Source organism: Trichomonas vaginalis, chromosome IV (assembly GCF_026262505.1).
Source record: "Trichomonas vaginalis G3 chromosome IV, whole genome shotgun sequence".
Taxonomy (NCBI): domain Eukaryota; phylum Parabasalia; order Trichomonadida; family Trichomonadidae; genus Trichomonas; species Trichomonas vaginalis.
The window spans coordinates 12,732,666-12,750,296 of NC_067206.1; the positions used below are offsets into that span (position 1 = coordinate 12,732,666).

At 32.8% G+C, this 17,631-nt stretch overlaps 13 protein-coding genes and 2 pseudogenes across 15 annotated transcripts, besides 2 other annotated features; 8 read left to right on the forward strand and 7 right to left on the reverse strand.

The window, feature by feature from the left end:
* Window positions 1–9,371: part of a mobile genetic element that runs on past the window's edge.
* Window positions 168–640, reverse strand: TVAGG3_0079810 (annotated as a pseudogene). The gene has a single exon. A coding segment is annotated over exon 1 (473 nt).
* On the forward strand, window positions 729–1,604 carry TVAGG3_0079820 (organellar and viral DNA polymerase type B; the record flags this gene model as incomplete). The annotated part of the gene is made up of 1 exon (XM_051221991.1): window positions 729–1,604. A coding segment is annotated over one exon (876 nt), but the record flags the coding sequence as incomplete, so codon positions are not given.
* Window positions 1,815–3,247, forward strand: TVAGG3_0079830 (annotated as a pseudogene). The gene has a single exon. A coding segment is annotated over exon 1 (1,433 nt).
* TVAGG3_0079840 (uncharacterized protein) lies at window positions 4,571–5,428 on the reverse strand (the record flags this gene model as incomplete). The annotated part of the gene is made up of 1 exon (XM_051221992.1): window positions 4,571–5,428. The coding sequence occupies one exon, from the start codon at window positions 5,426–5,428 to the stop codon at window positions 4,571–4,573; it is 858 nt and encodes a 285-aa protein (XP_051106978.1).
* TVAGG3_0079850 (uncharacterized protein) lies at window positions 5,453–5,713 on the reverse strand (the record flags this gene model as incomplete). Its single annotated transcript, XM_051221993.1, has 1 exon — window positions 5,453–5,713. One exon carries the CDS (start codon window positions 5,711–5,713, stop codon window positions 5,453–5,455), a length of 261 nt encoding a protein of 86 aa, XP_051106979.1.
* On the forward strand, window positions 5,759–6,157 carry TVAGG3_0079860 (uncharacterized protein; the record flags this gene model as incomplete). Its single annotated transcript, XM_051221994.1, has 1 exon — window positions 5,759–6,157. One exon carries the CDS (start codon window positions 5,759–5,761, stop codon window positions 6,155–6,157), a length of 399 nt encoding a protein of 132 aa, XP_051106980.1.
* On the forward strand, window positions 6,185–6,734 carry TVAGG3_0079870 (uncharacterized protein; the record flags this gene model as incomplete). The annotated part of the gene is made up of 1 exon (XM_051221995.1): window positions 6,185–6,734. A coding segment is annotated over one exon (550 nt), but the record flags the coding sequence as incomplete, so codon positions are not given.
* Window positions 8,017–8,247, forward strand: TVAGG3_0079880 (kinase C-related family; the record flags this gene model as incomplete). Its single annotated transcript, XM_001293597.1, has 1 exon — window positions 8,017–8,247. The coding sequence occupies one exon, from the start codon at window positions 8,017–8,019 to the stop codon at window positions 8,245–8,247; it is 231 nt and encodes a 76-aa protein (XP_001293598.1).
* Window positions 8,296–8,532, forward strand: TVAGG3_0079890 (uncharacterized protein; the record flags this gene model as incomplete). The annotated part of the gene is made up of 1 exon (XM_001293596.1): window positions 8,296–8,532. One exon carries the CDS (start codon window positions 8,296–8,298, stop codon window positions 8,530–8,532), a length of 237 nt encoding a protein of 78 aa, XP_001293597.1.
* Window positions 8,533–8,685: a terminal%2Cinverted (terminal inverted repeat of Maverick-2 transposon ID:TVAGG3_0079680).
* On the reverse strand, window positions 8,686–9,120 carry TVAGG3_0079900 (uncharacterized protein; the record flags this gene model as incomplete). Its single annotated transcript, XM_001293595.1, has 1 exon — window positions 8,686–9,120. One exon carries the CDS (start codon window positions 9,118–9,120, stop codon window positions 8,686–8,688), a length of 435 nt encoding a protein of 144 aa, XP_001293596.1.
* Window positions 9,372–9,380: 9 nt separating the features above from the next.
* Window positions 9,381–9,851, forward strand: TVAGG3_0079910 (DNA binding; the record flags this gene model as incomplete). The annotated part of the gene is made up of 1 exon (XM_001293594.1): window positions 9,381–9,851. One exon carries the CDS (start codon window positions 9,381–9,383, stop codon window positions 9,849–9,851), a length of 471 nt encoding a protein of 156 aa, XP_001293595.1.
* Window positions 9,852–11,629: 1,778 nt separating this feature from the next.
* TVAGG3_0079920 (uncharacterized protein) lies at window positions 11,630–12,875 on the reverse strand (the record flags this gene model as incomplete). Its single annotated transcript, XM_001328919.2, has 1 exon — window positions 12,067–12,816. One exon carries the CDS (start codon window positions 12,814–12,816, stop codon window positions 12,067–12,069), a length of 750 nt encoding a protein of 249 aa, XP_001328954.1.
* A 149-nt stretch (window positions 12,876–13,024) lies between these two features.
* On the reverse strand, window positions 13,025–13,392 carry TVAGG3_0079930 (structural constituent of ribosome; the record flags this gene model as incomplete). Its single annotated transcript, XM_001328920.2, has 1 exon — window positions 13,084–13,392. The coding sequence occupies one exon, from the start codon at window positions 13,390–13,392 to the stop codon at window positions 13,084–13,086; it is 309 nt and encodes a 102-aa protein (XP_001328955.1).
* A 354-nt stretch (window positions 13,393–13,746) lies between these two features.
* Window positions 13,747–16,198, reverse strand: TVAGG3_0079940 (microtubule binding CLASP family; the record flags this gene model as incomplete). Its single annotated transcript, XM_001328921.1, has 1 exon — window positions 13,860–16,130. The coding sequence occupies one exon, from the start codon at window positions 16,128–16,130 to the stop codon at window positions 13,860–13,862; it is 2,271 nt and encodes a 756-aa protein (XP_001328956.1).
* A 205-nt stretch (window positions 16,199–16,403) lies between these two features.
* On the forward strand, window positions 16,404–17,363 carry TVAGG3_0079950 (RNI-like family; the record flags this gene model as incomplete). Its single annotated transcript, XM_001328922.1, has 1 exon — window positions 16,404–17,363. The coding sequence occupies one exon, from the start codon at window positions 16,404–16,406 to the stop codon at window positions 17,361–17,363; it is 960 nt and encodes a 319-aa protein (XP_001328957.1).
* Window positions 17,364–17,631: the final 268 nt, after the last annotated feature.

Here is a 17,631-nt window from a genome sequence, read left to right on the forward strand (position 1 = left end):
AATTTCTGAAGACATACAAAGCATTTAAACAATATCTAAATGCTTCTAAAGATTATGCAAAATTTCTGAAGGTATATAAAGCTTATGAAAAAGCGTATGAAAAGTTTATACATTGGGGAATTGTTGTAAAATATCGATATGAAGACTAACCAAAAATATATTTTTGCTTAAATAGCTTCAGGGTCTATTTCTTCAACCATTTCACTTCCTTCGTCAATGTCAATAGAAGCTTCTTCAACCTTTGGTAAGAATTTCTGTATAACATCTTTGTTCGTTATTGTCTTCAGAGATGAAGGATAATATTTCACATTTGTTTCACCTTCTTATATTCTTTCTGTTCGGAAAGATTTAAAGCAATACTGAAGAAGTCAATATTAGAGTTCTTTATAACAGTATAATGAGTATCTTTGACATTCACGAAGAAACTCTTTTGTTTCAAAACTACTGCTAACTCTTGTGAAGTATAACGTTTGCGGTCAATGACGATAGCTAATGGTCTGACATACTGACCAAACTTAGATTCTTTCACAAACTTCTTGTTAAAGATAACATTAACATTTGAAGCATTATTGAACTCATTCTTGATGGCAGTAGCGAGAGCATTGTATGAAAAGAACTTGCAATCTTGCATGTGTTTCATTAAAATAAAAATATTAAATTATTTTGAAAAATAACTTAAAAAATCTAATCTAATTTTTTCAAAAAATATTTTTTATTTCCTACTAAAGATGTATCGGAAGTTGTCTAAGTTAGAACACTCGGAAATAAAACAACTTCTTACAGAAGCTAATATAGATGTTGCAAAACATTACGCAACAAACAAAAAAGCACTCGCTGACTTCATTAAAGACTATAATGGTGCAATAAGTTATGATAGAATTCATGAGTTCATAAAGCCGCAACGCGGCGAGGACGAAGTCCATGCAAGAGCATTTCCTTTAAATGACGTTGCTATTGACTTATATCATAGACGTTCAGTACCTCATGAAGTAAGAAGAGAAATGTTTGACATAACAAATGCAAACGTTGGTGAAACAAGAAGAAGAGACGACACACTGAAACAACAGAGAAGAGAGATGTTTAAGAGCGCTATAGAACAAGTTCGCAAAGCTAACGATGTCATTCGTTCCATTGACGACAAACCAAAAGAAGGTGAGAGATGGTTAAAGAAAGATGAAGAGAATAGGAAGAGAAATGTGAAGTCAGGCAATAGACTCATTGACTTTAACATCGAAGCTTTAGATGAACCAAACAGAGACTACTTACACAAACATTTCGGTAAGGTTTTCATGAGACTCTTAGAGAAAATTAAAATAAACTCACAACAGAGATGGATGGTATGTTATAAACTTGGTGGAAAGTATGAATGTTCTACGTTAAACCTCAATAATATTGGAACATTACTACATCAGCTCTTGAAGGAGAACTTTATATCAGAGATAGAAGCAAATGCTGCAGGTATTGTTGAAATGCACTATGACTTCTTCTTGACAAACATAAAGAATCTTACTGAAATAAAGATGTATGATTTAACAGAATATGAAGGCTTAACGATGTCAGATGTAAAGAAAGGCAAACCAAAAAAGAGACCATATAGAGATGAAAGCACACTGACAAATGACCAGAAAGCCATTTTGGAAGCTCTTAAGCAAACAGGAAACCCAGCACTTATAGAAAGCTTTTGGAAAGATAATGGTGAAAAGAAGTTTTATAAGAAGAGAAGCGGTCAGTTCTGGAAGTATCTTTGCACATTACCTATAAATCTTGAGCGCTACCAAATCTTCAATGAACTGAACAAAAGAACTGCAGCACTTATGACAGAAGACAATTGTTTCGTTTATGCTTGCATTCAGGCTGGAGTAGATGGAGAGACTATTGACCACATGAGAGAAGTCATTCGTGTTAGAGACTTTCCTCAAAGTAAAGTACAAGAAATTTCTGACGCAACAGGTATAGCATTTAATGTTACCATTGGTTATTTCAATGACTCAAGACATAATGAAATAAAGAGATACATACCAAAAGAATGTGAAACTGTTCGAACTATTGACTTACTTCTTGTTGAAGACCACTACATGCTAAATGAAAGATTACCAATGACAACATATTTTCGAAATATAAAGAAATCTCAAGCTTGTGGTGGAATGAACATTGAGAAACAATGAAGATTTATACAAAGAGAGAAGATAAATATGTAGTTCGTTATGATAGAACAACACCGTTATGGGATGTTATGAAAACATTGTGGGAGTGCAAATATTTCGAACCTATTTCTTATGGAGAACTTTTCACATATACGACTGACTTATATAAACAGAACCTTGCACCATTTAAAGATTTGACATATGCTCCAAAGTATTGTGTACAACTGAAGAAGAAAGCCGAGTCAAAAGAAGTAAATAAAAATAAGTGCAAGTTCATTCCTGAGCACGTTTTCTTTGCTGACTTTGAGTGTAGCACAGACGGCTTTCATAAAGCTTTTAACATCTGTTATGACAGTGAAGATGGTTCAGTGAGTGAAAGCATTTGGGGTCAGAACTGTGCAACAGAATTTTTGGAACGACTTCCTGACAAGAGTTTAATATATTTCCATAACCTCAGTTATGATATAAACTTCATCTTAAGACACATGACAGAAGTGAAAGGAACTCCCATCATTAAAGGTTCACGAACAATGCAAATAACTGGCTTATATAAAGGAAGGGCAATTATTATAAAAGACTCTTACAGTGTTATAAATAAGAAGCTTAAACTATTTCCTGCTATGTTTAACTTACAAACAGGACCGAAAGAAGTATTTCCATACAACTACTACAGCAGTGTTTGTTAGCAAATGACAACAGAACTGGTGTCATTTCTGAAGCATGTAAGTTTATCCGGGATGCAGATACATTCATGAAAAACATAGATTCCATCAAAGGTTGCAGAATAGATGAAAACCACTTCGACTTAGAAAAGTATAGCATTTTATTGCAAACAAGATGTAAGAATTTTAAGAGAAGGTTTTGTTAAGTTCCGCAATGACATATTGAAAGAATTTGATTTAAACGTTTATGACTACGTTAGTATTTGTTCAATTGCTAACAAATTGTTTGAGAACAGAGTGTACTTCCCGAATGGAAATTTATATGACCTCTCAAATAAACCAAGAGAATTTATTTCACGCTGTATTCAAGGTGGAAGATGTATGCTGTCAGATAACATTAAACAAAAGAGCGAAAAGAAACTCATTGCTGACTTCGACGCTGTTTCATTATATCCATCAGCTATAGCAAGACTTTATACTTTAGAAGGTATTCCAAAGGTTATGAAGAAAGAAATGTTAAGCACAGAGTATCTCATGAGACATTTATTCGATGACGACCAAAAGGAACCCATTGGTGAAAAGTTTATGTCTGGCTTCTTTGTTCTCATTAAGATAACAGAGATTGGAATACATAGACACTTTCCTTTAATAGTTTGTGACCCTGAACTAAATCCAGAACTTAACGTTCCCAGAAGTTCAAACACTTGCTGTTTAATGTATGTTGACCATATAACATTACAAGACCTCATAAAATATCAAGGTGTCAAATGTGAAGTGTTGCAAGGATACTATTACGATGGAAACAGAGATATTAGAATAAGAGATGAAGTAAAGAAGTTGTTTGAGTTAAGGTTAAAGTATAAGAAAGAAGGAAATCCTTTGCAAGAAATATAAAGCTCATTCTGAACAGTATTTATGGCAAAACTATTCTATCTCCTATTGAGTCAAAAATAACCATAGTAAATGACAAAGATGCTATAAGATATGCCATCAGAAACTACAACCATATAGTGAAGTTCGAAGGTTTGGATGGTTCAGATAAAACTATTTTCAAGCTAACGAAAAGCATTTGCAGACACTTTAACTTCTGTCCACTTGGTGTTAACATTCTGTCTATGTCGAAGAGAATAATGTGTGAAGTATTCTGTACTGCTGAGGACTTAGGAATGGACATCTTTTATAGCGATACGGACAGTATGCATCTCTACAATGAAGATATCCCTCGTTTAGCTGAAGAGTTTGAGAAACGGAGAGAACTCATTGGTAAAAACCTTGGTCAATTTCATAGCGACTTTGCAGAAATCACACCTGGAAAACAAAGTTTAGCATACAAGTCAATATTTTGTGGAAAGAAGACTTACATAGACTTACTCACGAATGATTTAAATGAAGTTGCATTTCACTGCAGAATGAAAGGCGTGAAGCAAGATGTTATTGCTTTAACCGCTAATGAAATGTTTCCTGACTCTGTTCAGTGTTTCTATGATGAAGATAAAGGTTTAATGGTTCCGCAAGGAACATATGACAAAGACTCTGAGTTCAGTTTAATGAAACTTTACAAAGCACTTTATGACGGTCAAGAGATTGGATTTGACTTATGTAAGTCATTCAGTCCTTGCTTTGAAAGAGTTTAACTTCTCAATAACGACTAAAACAAGCTTTATTCGTAAGTTGAAGTTCTGAGGTCATTTATTTTTGTCAGCAATGAGGTCATTCGTGATAAAAATAAGCAACTAGCGGCAAGGGCGAAGCCCATGTGGTCATTTACAATACTGCGATGGTAGAGTTTAAGAGTTGTGCTTCAATGTAGAGACAGTCCTTATGGTCTGGAGGTAAGAACACTGGGCAGTTATGGTCATGAGTGGAGAACATGTCTATCCAAAACTCACGATTGAAGCCAGTTAATTTATAGTATTTAGGGTTAGGAAGTGGTGAAGTTCTTGTATGACCAATAAACTCATTTTCAACTCCCTTACTTAAGTTTGAATATAATATAGCTTGCTTTCTATCCCAAATACCTGGAAATCTAATTTCGGAAAATTCATTTTTCCTCGGAAGCATTGCATCATAATTGAAAACATTCTTGAAATCATCACTTGGTTCAGAGATTTGAAATCTTATACGTAATGGATTTTCTTTCTTTTTAGCTACTTCATTGAATGGTGAATATATAACAAACTGACAGTCATGAGTTCCATCTTCATTTTCATTAAATTCATAATGAAAGTCTATAAGTTGTGGCCGACTACCTTCTTCTTTCAGTTGTGCAAGAAACTCACGTAAAGGCTGTAAAGTTTGTACTTCAATGTTGAACTTTTTCTCGAACATCTCATTAAATGAAATCATACATTGCAACAATGTTGTATCGTCTTTAAAGTATTTGTATATGTGAATGTTTTGGGCGCTTAAAGACTGTTCGTCATTTTCTATCTCGACTTGAAGTATAAAGTCAACCTTTCTGAAAGCACGTGTTATATACATAGATGTTATGCCAATGTACTTCTCTTCATTTATGTTCACAATCCAGTCTGTTGGAAACTTAAACGTTACTCTGTTCCCCTTTATTTTGACGTCAGGGGTTTCACTACTGAACGCAATAGATAAAGGTATTTGTCTATACATTTAATTCGGATAAAAATAAACCATTTACTCTTTCTTTGCTTCAGCTTCTTTAGCTTTTGCTTCAGCTTCTTCTCTAGCTTTCTTCGCCAACAAACGTGGGTTCTTTTGTCTTCCAGCAGCTAATGCAGCAAGTTGTTTTTCACTAAGTTTTCTCTTTGGTCTCTCTGGCTTTTGTTCTTGTTTTTGTTCCTTCAGTTCGGATAAAATTTGCTCACGAATTTCTTTCTTCAATGCTTCAACATCTATGACCCCTTGGGTCTTGTCCGTAGGGCTTGTCTGAGTCATTTGACTGCAGATAAAAAACAAAATTAAAACTTTAACCGATGTAAAATGAGCTTGTCAAAATCAGAGCGAGAGTCTATTATATTAAATGACGCAAGAGGAATACAACATCCTTTCTATTATGTAAGTCAGAGTAAAGATGGTAAAATATACGTAAGAAAAAGAAAGGTTCCATTAGCGAATGCAGAAAGCGACAACATTAAGGTGCATGGCACCGAGGGCGAAAAGTCAATAGAACCAGAAGAAAAGAAGCCAGATGTACTTTCAATAACGAATCAAGAGCTTATTGCAAAGTTCGTGAATTTCATTGAAAAACAAACCGAGTCACAGAATCCTGACCCACCAGTGAAAGAAGTTGAGACAAAAGAGAATATACAGTTCATTGAAAATGTCAAGAAACAACTTCCACCACGAATGCCAAGAAGAAGAGTGAGAATAATGAAGTAAATAGATATTTTTATCTGAAGTAAATACATGCAGAACGAACAGCTAAACGAATTTACTCCAGCAGAGCATATTCATCAGATTCGCTCATATTTCGATATCATAGACAATGCAGTTCAAATTGGTGACACTAATAGAAAATATTCTGACGCAAAGATTCCATCACAACCTGGAACTGCTAAAGATAACACATGGGTAACATTCAATCTCTCACCTCCTGGTGAAAATATGTTGGACCTTTACAATACATTCATTACGTATAAAATGGAAGGTCAATTTATTGTAGATAAAGAAATTGGTTCAGGTTCCGATAAAACAAACCCACCAGGATTTTGGATTGTTTTCGATGACGCTTTCTATGCAGTTGCTGGATATCAAATCCTTGCAAATGGTCGTATCGTATATTCTCAAGACAACGCAAGAGAAGAAGCATATATAACTTCAAACTCACAAACTACCGAACAAATAAAGAAAGTAGATGTTTTCTCAAAGACTCGACATGAAGATGTATGGAGTCATTCGGGAACATGCAGAACAGGACAAATTGTTAGTGGTCCATTACAGCAGGAAAATCATTTGATTTTAAGCTTCGTTTAAGAATTCCTGTTAGAAAATTCCTTCCATTAGAAGCTATTCGATTTATTCCAGCTTTTGCAGGAAACATTCAGCTTAAAGTAAAGTTCAGTAGCGACGCCTTACAATGCACATCTATATCTGTAAATGATATCATTGCTTTCAATCCAACTCTTAAAGTTGCATTTGCTTCAGATTCAAATCCACCGACAAATAAATTTGTTCCATGGAATGAACCATTCACTATGATAACGAAGGCAGTAGATGCTGGTGGAACAGTTACTATTACAACTGTAACCCAGCAACTATTTCGAACAAAGATGGAATTTAATGAATGTTTCATTCATCCAAAGTCATTCTCTTTAGACCCTAACATTTATACAGAACTTGTAGAACATTATACAAACGAGGCTTTATGTTTTCCTGTTAAAGTTATGGATTGGATTCCTATGGACGGTTCATTCTCAAAGAATACAGATAGTTCAAGTGCAACATTTACAGCCGCTTATACGCCTATTAATGTTAAAAGTATTTGGGCACTATTTAGAAAGAAAGACAACTATTATGTTAATTTTGAGAACCCTAAGTTTAAATATCTTCAGCTTTCCATGGGAGCTTATGGAAATATGCCTGCAGAACCTGAAAAATCATATGGACCTGTATTTTATGAAATGGTTGCGAACGCCTGCAATACAAACAATGATATGATAGGATTTAATGAAGATGTTATGAGGTCATTGGTGGATGATGGTAGTGTGGAACATAAATGGGATAGCTATGACAACACACATTTCTTATGTGGTTTTCCAACAGAAGTGGACTTTTGCTTCCAGCAAGGTCAAACATCTACTGCTCCAATAACATACAAATTGTTTGTTAAAGGACCTATTGAACTAGCAACTGAAAATGTACCAAAGCCACTTATTGGATTTATGAGGGATTGTTGCTTTGCCATTCAGGTGCGTGCTAATGGCATCCCCATAATAAGATTAGATGACTATAACTTAGCTACGGACGACAGTGAGGAATAAAGGATGAACGTTTATTTTTAAAGCTTATAAATGAGTTCTTCATCAAGCTCTCGCGAACCTTCACCATCTATGAAACAAACTTTACCAAACGATTATGGAGCACCTATTGAATATTTCTTACGAGCTGCACAATGGCAAAGAGCAGTCTCACCAAGGTTAGGTGTTCCACCAGCTCCTGTCAAAAATAGCATTTGGTCAAGTCCTTATATAAGATATGGTCTCCCACTAGGTTTGCTAGCTACAGCAGGAGCAGTTATGATGTTGAAAAGAAATAAAGCAAATGTTGTAAATAATACTGAAGTAGCTGAAGTTAAACAAACTCCAACACCTTCGCCAAAACCAACGCCTTCACAAGCAAAACCTTCAATGACTCCTGAACCTATGGAAGTACAAACTCCTGTTCAAAAGTCAACTCCTAAACCGACTCCAACATTTAAACCAGAACCTACTCCTCAAATAAATCGTAAAACTCCTGCGTTTCCTTACTGAAAAAATAACGTTATTTTTATTTAATATTAAAATTTTTATTTGATTGAAATGACAAATAAAGTCACTGAAGCAATGAAACAAAAGTTTTTGGTAGAATACATTAAATCAGGAACTATTCCAGAAGGTTTTTACATTCATACTATGAAGGATGGTAGAGTTCAGTTTAGAAAGATAAAGCAACCATTAGATAGAGAAGGTATATTAAGGAAGATTAAACTTCATGAGGACAACATTGCTGAACTTAAGAAGAAGTTAGAAGAGTTGGAGAAAGGAAGAGAGTTATAAAGCAATGAATTCAACAGGGTGAAAAAACAGGTGAAAAAAGAGGTGAGATTTCACCACTTCACCTAAATCTATTTTTGTGCTATGTTTTCATACGTGTGAGGGTGGTGATATCATTAATTTTTAAATAAATGTGGGAACAAAAATAAAGCATATCTACTCAACAGGAATGAGACCCTTACTGACTATGTATTCGTTTAATGCTTGATGAAAACAATGGTACATATTATCGTATGGGTATACACAACGTCTGTTTCCATCGTCGTCGTATATGTAGAGCTCAAATCCAGTCCAACCTTCTTTTGTACAATATGTAGCTTTATTTAAGTATGTATTTATGTAGATAAGGCAATTTTCTTCATCGCTCCAGAAATAATTTTTCGTCTTTGTTGAAATAGTTTTCGTTCCTCTACGTCCATAAGGAATGTATGCAATAAATTTAGCATCATAAGGGATTGTAATATACTCAGGGTTTCTTTCATCGTCAATGGGTCTGTCTTTGTTAAAATGCATGTTTCTCAGTTTTACTTGAGTTTTGAATAGTTCACGGAAACGTTCTGGGAAAGAGTCATAGTAAATGTAGTCGGACATGTCTTTGTAATGAAATAAAAATAAGGTTATTTTTTATTTAGTGAGGATGGTAGTGAATTCGTTAGTGAAGTCGTTAGTGAATTCGTTAGTGAAGTCGTTTATGTGTCAGACGGTTTTGTAAATATTTAAGGTTAAGTTGGTGTTATGGTTGTGTTGTAAAATATACGTTACTGGTTTCGTAAAGTGTCAAAACCGCTAAGTTGTGTACGGAGGCGCGCAGTGGCACACTACACAACTTAGTCATACTAACTACATATAATATGCTTCATTTTGAACAACAAGGCGATCCACGACTCATTATTTCATCTTTTATGAACCCACATTTATGCGGGATTCAATTCATTGATGAGAATAATCAAGCTCAATGTGTTAACATGTTAAAACTTCCTGAAGATGGAAATTTCAAAGAATATTTCGAGAATAAGAAGATTACTCATGTGAATAGATACCTCTTCATTGCAAATGACCGCGAATCTCAAGAAGCTCAGCCAGACCAAATTGAACTGCTTCATGAACATTCACATATCATATTTATCAGATTTGCCATTGTTTCACTTACACTCGGAAGAGATGGTCATGCCTCTTTTAAATTTTATAAGAGACTTGATTTACAAGGCGAATATGTTGTGATCGATGAAAATTTGTGTTATGTGATCCCAAGAGGAGGAGCAATCGGATATCAATTTTTATCATTGTATGTCAGAGGTAAGGATGTTGAAATTGAAAATTAATTCATAATTTCTATTTATTTATATATTTTGTTTTTTATTTGTAAGCTGTAAATAATGATTTGTTATAAGAAGATGGTCTTTTTCACCAAGAAAAATTTTGTGTGTAGAAAATTTTTATCGTCTGACAAGTTTCTCTGTGAAATATGAAAATTTAATGTGTGATTACATTAGGAAAATATTTATAGAAATAAATATAAGAAATTAGAGAAAAAAATTTAAAAAGTAAAAAATGAAGAAAATAACTGGAATACGAAGAATTTAAGGAGGATAGAGTGCATTATTGTTCTAAGCATGTCATTCCGGGAGATATTGCCTGTGCATGTCTCCCGGAATGACACATGCAGACCAACAAGAGTGCATAATGCACTCTTGTCGGTCAAAGTTCCGCATTCAAGTTATGAATGCGGAACAGTATGCCATTCTGGGAGACATGCACAGGCAATGTCTCCCGGAATGACACATGCAGACCAACAAGAGTGCACAATGCACTCTTGTCGGTCAAAGTTCCGCATTCAAGTTATGAATGCGGAACAGTATGCCATTCTGGGAGACATGCACAGGCAATGTCTCCCGGAATGACACATGCAGACCAACAAGAGTGAACAATCCGCTTTCTCCTTTGAAATCCAACATTCTAATCACATCTACATTAATAAATTGTTATAAAATACTAATCAAAGATCCAATACAATTCTACTATCTTATACACACATTACCAATGTTAACACCTCTTATAACTTAAATTATTTCATAAAATTTGTTTTTATATCTTATTATTTTCTCATAATGCTTCTAATACATCTCTAATTTCTTACATTCAAACACCAATATCGTCATACTATCATAAGCACTTAATTTTTTCAAATTTTTAGACTTAAATTTGAGCTACATTTTCATCATCATTTTTAGCCTTAAGCTTCTATAAGGTTATAATACATTATCGTAATATTCTAATATTTATGATTCTTACTACTCAATTCAATATAATCATATAAGTCACTCATAATCAGGAGCATAATTTAAAAATCTATAGCTCATATTTTGACAATTATATATATAGATGATGCATATTGCAATTCCGGTTTCAACACGATCAAATGTCAAACCATGATAAAATATATATCAATTTACAAAATATCGATTAACATTAGAATCCATATCTAATTCCATCAATGCACAAGTTGTAAATGCTTAATTCATCTTTGAGAAACGTGAATAGCACAATTTTATAAGATTATTTGTTGAATATTTAAAATATAAGCCAAATCGAATCTGCTGTATATTACTTTAGTTTATAATTGAATGTTAAATGTGCTCAGATAAATATTTGAGTCAGATATCGCATTTTCAAATTTCAAATTTTATCTCATGAAGTTAGAATTCATTTGATCATACAACATCATATTAGTCAAACTAGAGTTCAATCGCGATTCCAAAATGGAACAATTGCTTGTTTTATCAAAATGTTAAAATATTAATCTAAAAAACTTAATATCTAACCAAAACATTCTAGAAATATCATATACAGGTATATGCAATCTAAATGCACATGAAATACTGAAAATTAAAAAGAATATTTATGAGATTATTAAATCTTATGCATTTCAATGAAGAGTCGATAATTATCATCCCTATAGGTTATATATCAACATATGAGTTTTTTGGATTGACCACTACTATACTAATGTGATCAAATTAATCTGATTTCTTGAATTTTCATTTGAAGCATTCGCAGTAGTAGGAGTACCTTCATATATTAACATATTAAAAAATTGCGCCCAGATTCGCAGTTTAATCATGATTTTAAGATTGCATTAGATTTCGAAATGCAGAAAAAAATCACTTTAGATTCCCTTCAAACTCTAAGCATAAGCATGTCTCTATATGAGGAAACTATTTGAGCTATTCATTTGGCGGCCCAAAAACTCATGTTGCCTGAGCGCAGAAAATACCAATTTTTGGACCCTGGGTATTTTTTATAATATTTTATTATTGAATTTTGATAGCCTTCTAACATATTGTTTTCTGTTGTATTCTCATTTAAATAAAATTAATACGTCATAAGCCATTTGTAAATTCTAATTTGAAATTTTTCTGTAATATCTTACATAAAATGTGAGTTAAAATAAATAATCTAAAAATGTGACTAAAATACATGATTTATTTCACAATATTAGAGAATAAATGTATACATGAAAACAGAAAATTAAAAAAATTAATTTAGAGAACTAACTTGCCAGACATTTCCACTCTTCTTTCTATAAACAGAAACTACAGGACATCTTTCAACATTAGAAACAACGTTCCTCCATTGTTTTTCATTAATATTAGGATAATTAGAGCGGAATGATTGAGGATTTATTTCTCTTGACCCAAGTTTGGATTGGTTAACCATATTCTGAATGATTTCTGAAGAATATTGCTTGCATTTTTGACTTTGCTTGTATTTGAAATAAATAAACAATGAGACTATAATAGCTGCAATAGAAAGTGTTATAACTGTTATTATCTTATTTAAATTACGGAAGAATAAGCAATTCAATGATGAAGATATTATAATTTTGCTTCTGACATATTCTACTTTTTCATCTGTGGTAACTTCGTATATCTCTGTATTTCTTTGAAATTCGTCCCAAATAATCGAAATTGCTTGTTCTTTTTCTGCATAAGACAATTTTTTTCCAATTAGTTCAGCTATTTCATTATAAGATATTGGAACACATTCTGTACATTTGAAATTGGTTTTGGATTGAACGTATTTTTGTATCTTGCTTTTTATCTCTTCCATTTTTTGATCTTCGATAAGAAACGTATTAATCATTCTACGAAATCCAATAATTGCTAGTAAAAATAATATTAAAACACCTACCCATAAAAACAACACCCCAAATTTCTTTGATATTTCGTCGTATTTTTCAAGAATATCGAAATCTGCTTTCTGATTATTCTTTCTCTTGTTAAACATAGAATAATCATCCTCATTGCGGAAATAGTTCGATGATTTATAATAATTTTCGCCCATATTTTATATTCTTCAATAAAAAGTGACAGATTTATAGAGATTTTGGAATAAATTTTTGGAGTTTTACAGCATATTTCAATTACATTGTAGAAGTAAATTAAAAATCATTAACAAAAACTCAAAATTCCAAAACTGATAATGATTTGATTTGATTTGATGAAAAAAATATTTCTAAAAAACGTAAATATGTAAAATTAAGTCATCATATCTTTAAATTGTGCTTGGGTAAAGCATAACGCGGACCTGCTTGCCGAGCATTTGTGGTGGAAGGTTCTTCTCGAACTTAGCACGGACAACGCCGGAGTTTCCGTGTGGCTGTGTGATAACGCCCCAGTTGATGAATTCCTGCTTGTCGAACTTCCAAACAGAGGCAACCTTCTTGCCAGCATAGAACTGAGCCTCTTCCTTGGAAACAACACCCTGGATCTCAAGGAGGGCCTGGTTTGGCTTGATAATGCGCTTTGAACGGCGGAAGGAAACGAAAGTAGCTGGTACGAAGAGCTTGACTTGTTCAGACATTGCAAAAAGGAGGCCAAACCACCGTCACGTTTTGAACTATCAAAAAAGAATTCCTCTGTAATTCTTAATATAATTATGATTTATTACATAGAATATATTTTTCATCTCATTGAGCGACTAAGTTCTTGGAATTAATTTTCAAAATTTGAAAGATAAAGATTATTGATCACTATACACTAAATAGTCTCAGAATTTTCATCCTAATTTGGATTATTATAAATTAAAGCTTTAAATCCAATTGTTGAGCATTTTTGATTCTCAAATATACAACACAACCATGAATATATAAATGAATTATACACAAAACTTTAAATCAGTTCTATGTAGTAATGGTTTGTTAGCTTAGATCGTTAGGTTGAATTAGAATGTCCTTTTTTCTCTATAAAAAAAGAGATTTTTAATTATATCAAACAAAAAGAGTTTATATTTACTTACTACATTTATCATATATAGTATAAATAACAAAATTAAAACTTATTAAAATAATATTGAACTAAACGAGCTTGAACAGGTCCAATCTGAGAAGAAATGAATGATGAATCGCATTCTATATTCTTTTGCAAGGCTGCGATACATTTAACAGACATCATTCTCATTTCAGGATCATCAGAAACAGAGAAATCAGAAAGTTGCTTCAACAACAAAGTTGGTTTATCATCAACCAATGTTTTTGTTGTTTTATACAGGAGATAATAAAGAGAATCAATGTGAACAACATCAGGAGTCAAAAAGAACTGACTCAAACAGTCATTAACAACCAAAAAATTATCACAAGAATTCAAAATCGAATCAAAACAAATTTCTGTTTCTTTGTAAAATTCAGTTCTTTTCAATGAAATTAAAAGCTTCATCAAATCTAAACTATATGTGTTTTCTTCCTTAATAGCATCAGCAAGTGATGTAAGATGTTCTCTTTTATCTTCTGTTTCTTTTATTTTGGAAATAATTAAATCAGTTGATGGATTCTTGATAATTTGAACTGTTTTCGTTTCTTGTTGCGTTTTATCAACATTTGATTTCTTAAATGATGATCTGGTAGGTGCCGGCGCATAGTTTGATGTCTCTAAACTTTGTCTCTTAGCAATTTGTTCTCTGAAATGTTGACTAAACTTAGTTGTTAATGTTGAATTGTTTTCTGTAGAAATTTTGACTGTTTGAGTGATTTTAAGGGTATTCAAAGCTTTTATGTTCTTTTCATCAGCTGTTTCAACATATTTGGAGAATTCTTGAGGATATTTTGATTGAATTTCTGTTAATATTGAAGTAATAATCAAAATTGTCTTTGTTTCATTGAATTTTTCGAACAATTGACACATAATATTGATTAATTTACTGATTGTATCGTAATCAGCATTGATTTTTGCGTCTTTTCTCATGATTTGAGAGATAAATAGTAATAATGCTTTTGAAACACGTTGATCTGCAGCAATTTTAATCAAATCATCACAGTTGTATAGTGATGGAATCGTATTCATAATATTTGAAGCAGATTTGCTAATTTGGTAAGAAATATGATCTGATTTTTCAAGAATGCAAGGAATTAGCTGCGACAAATATTTTTCAAACTGTATATAGATTATTCCGAGTACTTTTTCTATTAAAGTAATACTTAAAATAATTTCATCAATTTCATTTGAATTTATATAGTTAAGGAGAGTTTCAATGATAAATGTAGCATTATCTTTGATGGATGTGATGTTTTTGGAAAGTTTGTTGACTTTAGCGAGGTCATTTATTTCATCCTGAGTTAATGTGAAAGATTTGTTAATACTATCATCTGAAGTTTGCCTTATTCTTGATTTTGATAGAGTTTTCTTTGACAAATCTATTGATACTGTTGTTTTATCTTCAATTTCTGTTTCTTTTTGTTTCAAATTCTTCTGAGGAGATGAAAACTTTGGCCTGATTGGTGGTTCTAGTCTAGTAAACTGAATAACTTCTGTTTTGTCTTCTTGGAATTTACGAGAGTTCTTTACTTCGGTAGTTGCTTGAATGTATTGATTATTTTCAAAGATTTCTAAGGCAGACTTTGCGAAAACTCGTGTATCTTTTGTTGCATCATTTGTTAATGTTTTAACTGAATGCTCTATTTGTTTTATATTTGATAAAATAATATTTCTTGGCCAAGAAAAAGCAATATCTTTCAAACTATCAGCAACTATATTTCTATGCTCGCTACTCTTAGAATTAGTATAGTTTAAAATGCTAAGAAGAGTCCTTTTTGTATATACGTTATTTACAATTTCTCGAATTGCGAATCTGCATGATTTAGCAATTACACTGGTTCCATGCATTGTAGGAACAATCAATGCTGAGATGATTGGCTCCGTTATAGAATCGAATTTCTCTTTTAAAGATTGTGCGAGGAAAGCAATACATAAACAGCTATTTTTAACAAGAGTACTACGAAGGTTGTTAACTCCAAATTTCAACATGGTGAGTAAACCAGATATTTCATCAACAAATCCTTGATATTTATATGCTCCACCTTTAACAATAGACATTGTTTGTTGAATTAACTGCAATTGATCTGACCAGTCGAGATTTTCTTTGAATTTCGAAATGATTGATGTGATTTCCTTATTAGCTTGCTTTTCATTTGAAATTTCAATCGGATTAATGCTCTCAGCAGGGTTCAAAAACTGTTGAGAGAGTCCGATATTGATTTCTTGTGAACTAATTCCACGTCGAAATATTTGTGAGGAGCTCAGGGAAAGCTCCTGCGCATTCCCAGACATTTCGTGGACGTTTAAAAATTTATAATCAATGAAATGTGACATACGAGCCGGAATTATCTATATGTTTGTAATTGAACATGACACAAAAGCAAAGTGAAAAAAAATTGTCGTTTTGACACTTTACAAAAACTGCTGAATGTGAAATTAAGTTTATAATGTGTGTAATATTATTTTACAATTTTAATCAAAAAAATATTTTAGTTTCAGAATTTTAATACAAATTTGGTCACTTTTCTTCACAACCATTGAAATACTCATTAATTTTTTTTTTAAATGAGTATCCCACTTGGCAAGGCTCTTTCACTTTTTCAACAATCTGTTAATACAAAAGTGGAGCCTGTGCTACAATATGACTGGATACATAAGTTAAATTCAAAGAAAAAACTCGAAGATCTCGAAGATTTGTATCATAATCTTTCCAAAGCCTCCCAAAACGCCATGATTGTCAAATTGGAGTGGAACAGGATCGACATCAACAACGAGTTCCTCATGTACATTCTAACTCTTCCCTGTTTGAGAGATTTAAGTATTTGCCACTGTCACGTTTCTGATGAATCTATTCGGCTTTCTCTTTTATCAGAAATAGTTTCCAAGCTTCCTCTCGAGAAGTTGAGTTTGCGGAGAACGTTCAGGAACGAGCACGGCCTTCTTAGAGAACTTCGGCAGAGTTTGATTTCGAACAAAACTCTCCAAAGTTTGGATGTCTCTGATTTAGCGATTGGAGATGTTGGCATTGCCATTTTACAGGATGTAGTGTCGAACAGCAGCTCATTGTCATCAATCAACTTCGATAAGTCTGATGGAATGGACGTGGGAGTGTTAATCGACATGTTTAACACATTGGCGGCAATTCCTAGAATTACAAAAGTGACAAAACCAAGACATGACATCCAAGTCATTTCTAGCGAGCACAGCAGGAAGACGGCGCAAGAGATAAGGTCTGCATGGGGAAGACTTTCATCGGCAATGAAGAAAAGATCAAGAAATGATGATGAAAGCACTGAATTGGATCCGGAATCTTCAATTGCGGCAAATTCACAATCAAGTGCAAGCCCTGCAAAATTGAATATTCCGAGAGCAAATACTACTAATGTATCTTGGAATGTTGATGGTGAACCTCAGGTTCCAAATATGGCAACAGAATGGGAAGCAATGAAATCAAGATTTTCATATCCAAACTTGACTGGATTGCCTGTAATTTCTATCTCTGATAATCTTAACTTTAGCCTTTAATGATGTTTAGTTATTTTTTATTTTATATGTTTGTAAATTATAAATTTTAGATGTTTTTTTGATATATTTATTTATTAGTTGAAATCACGTGACAAAAGGCAACAAGAATAGGCACAGAGAGATGCTGTGGGCAGCCCATGTTTCTCCCAAATTGTAAAAATCCGATACTGTATGTGCTGTAGTGCGTGAATATTGATTCATTGAGTTCGTGTTCGAGGTACTACACGTCTAATATTCGAATATAAAGATTATTTTAGAAGAAAAAATA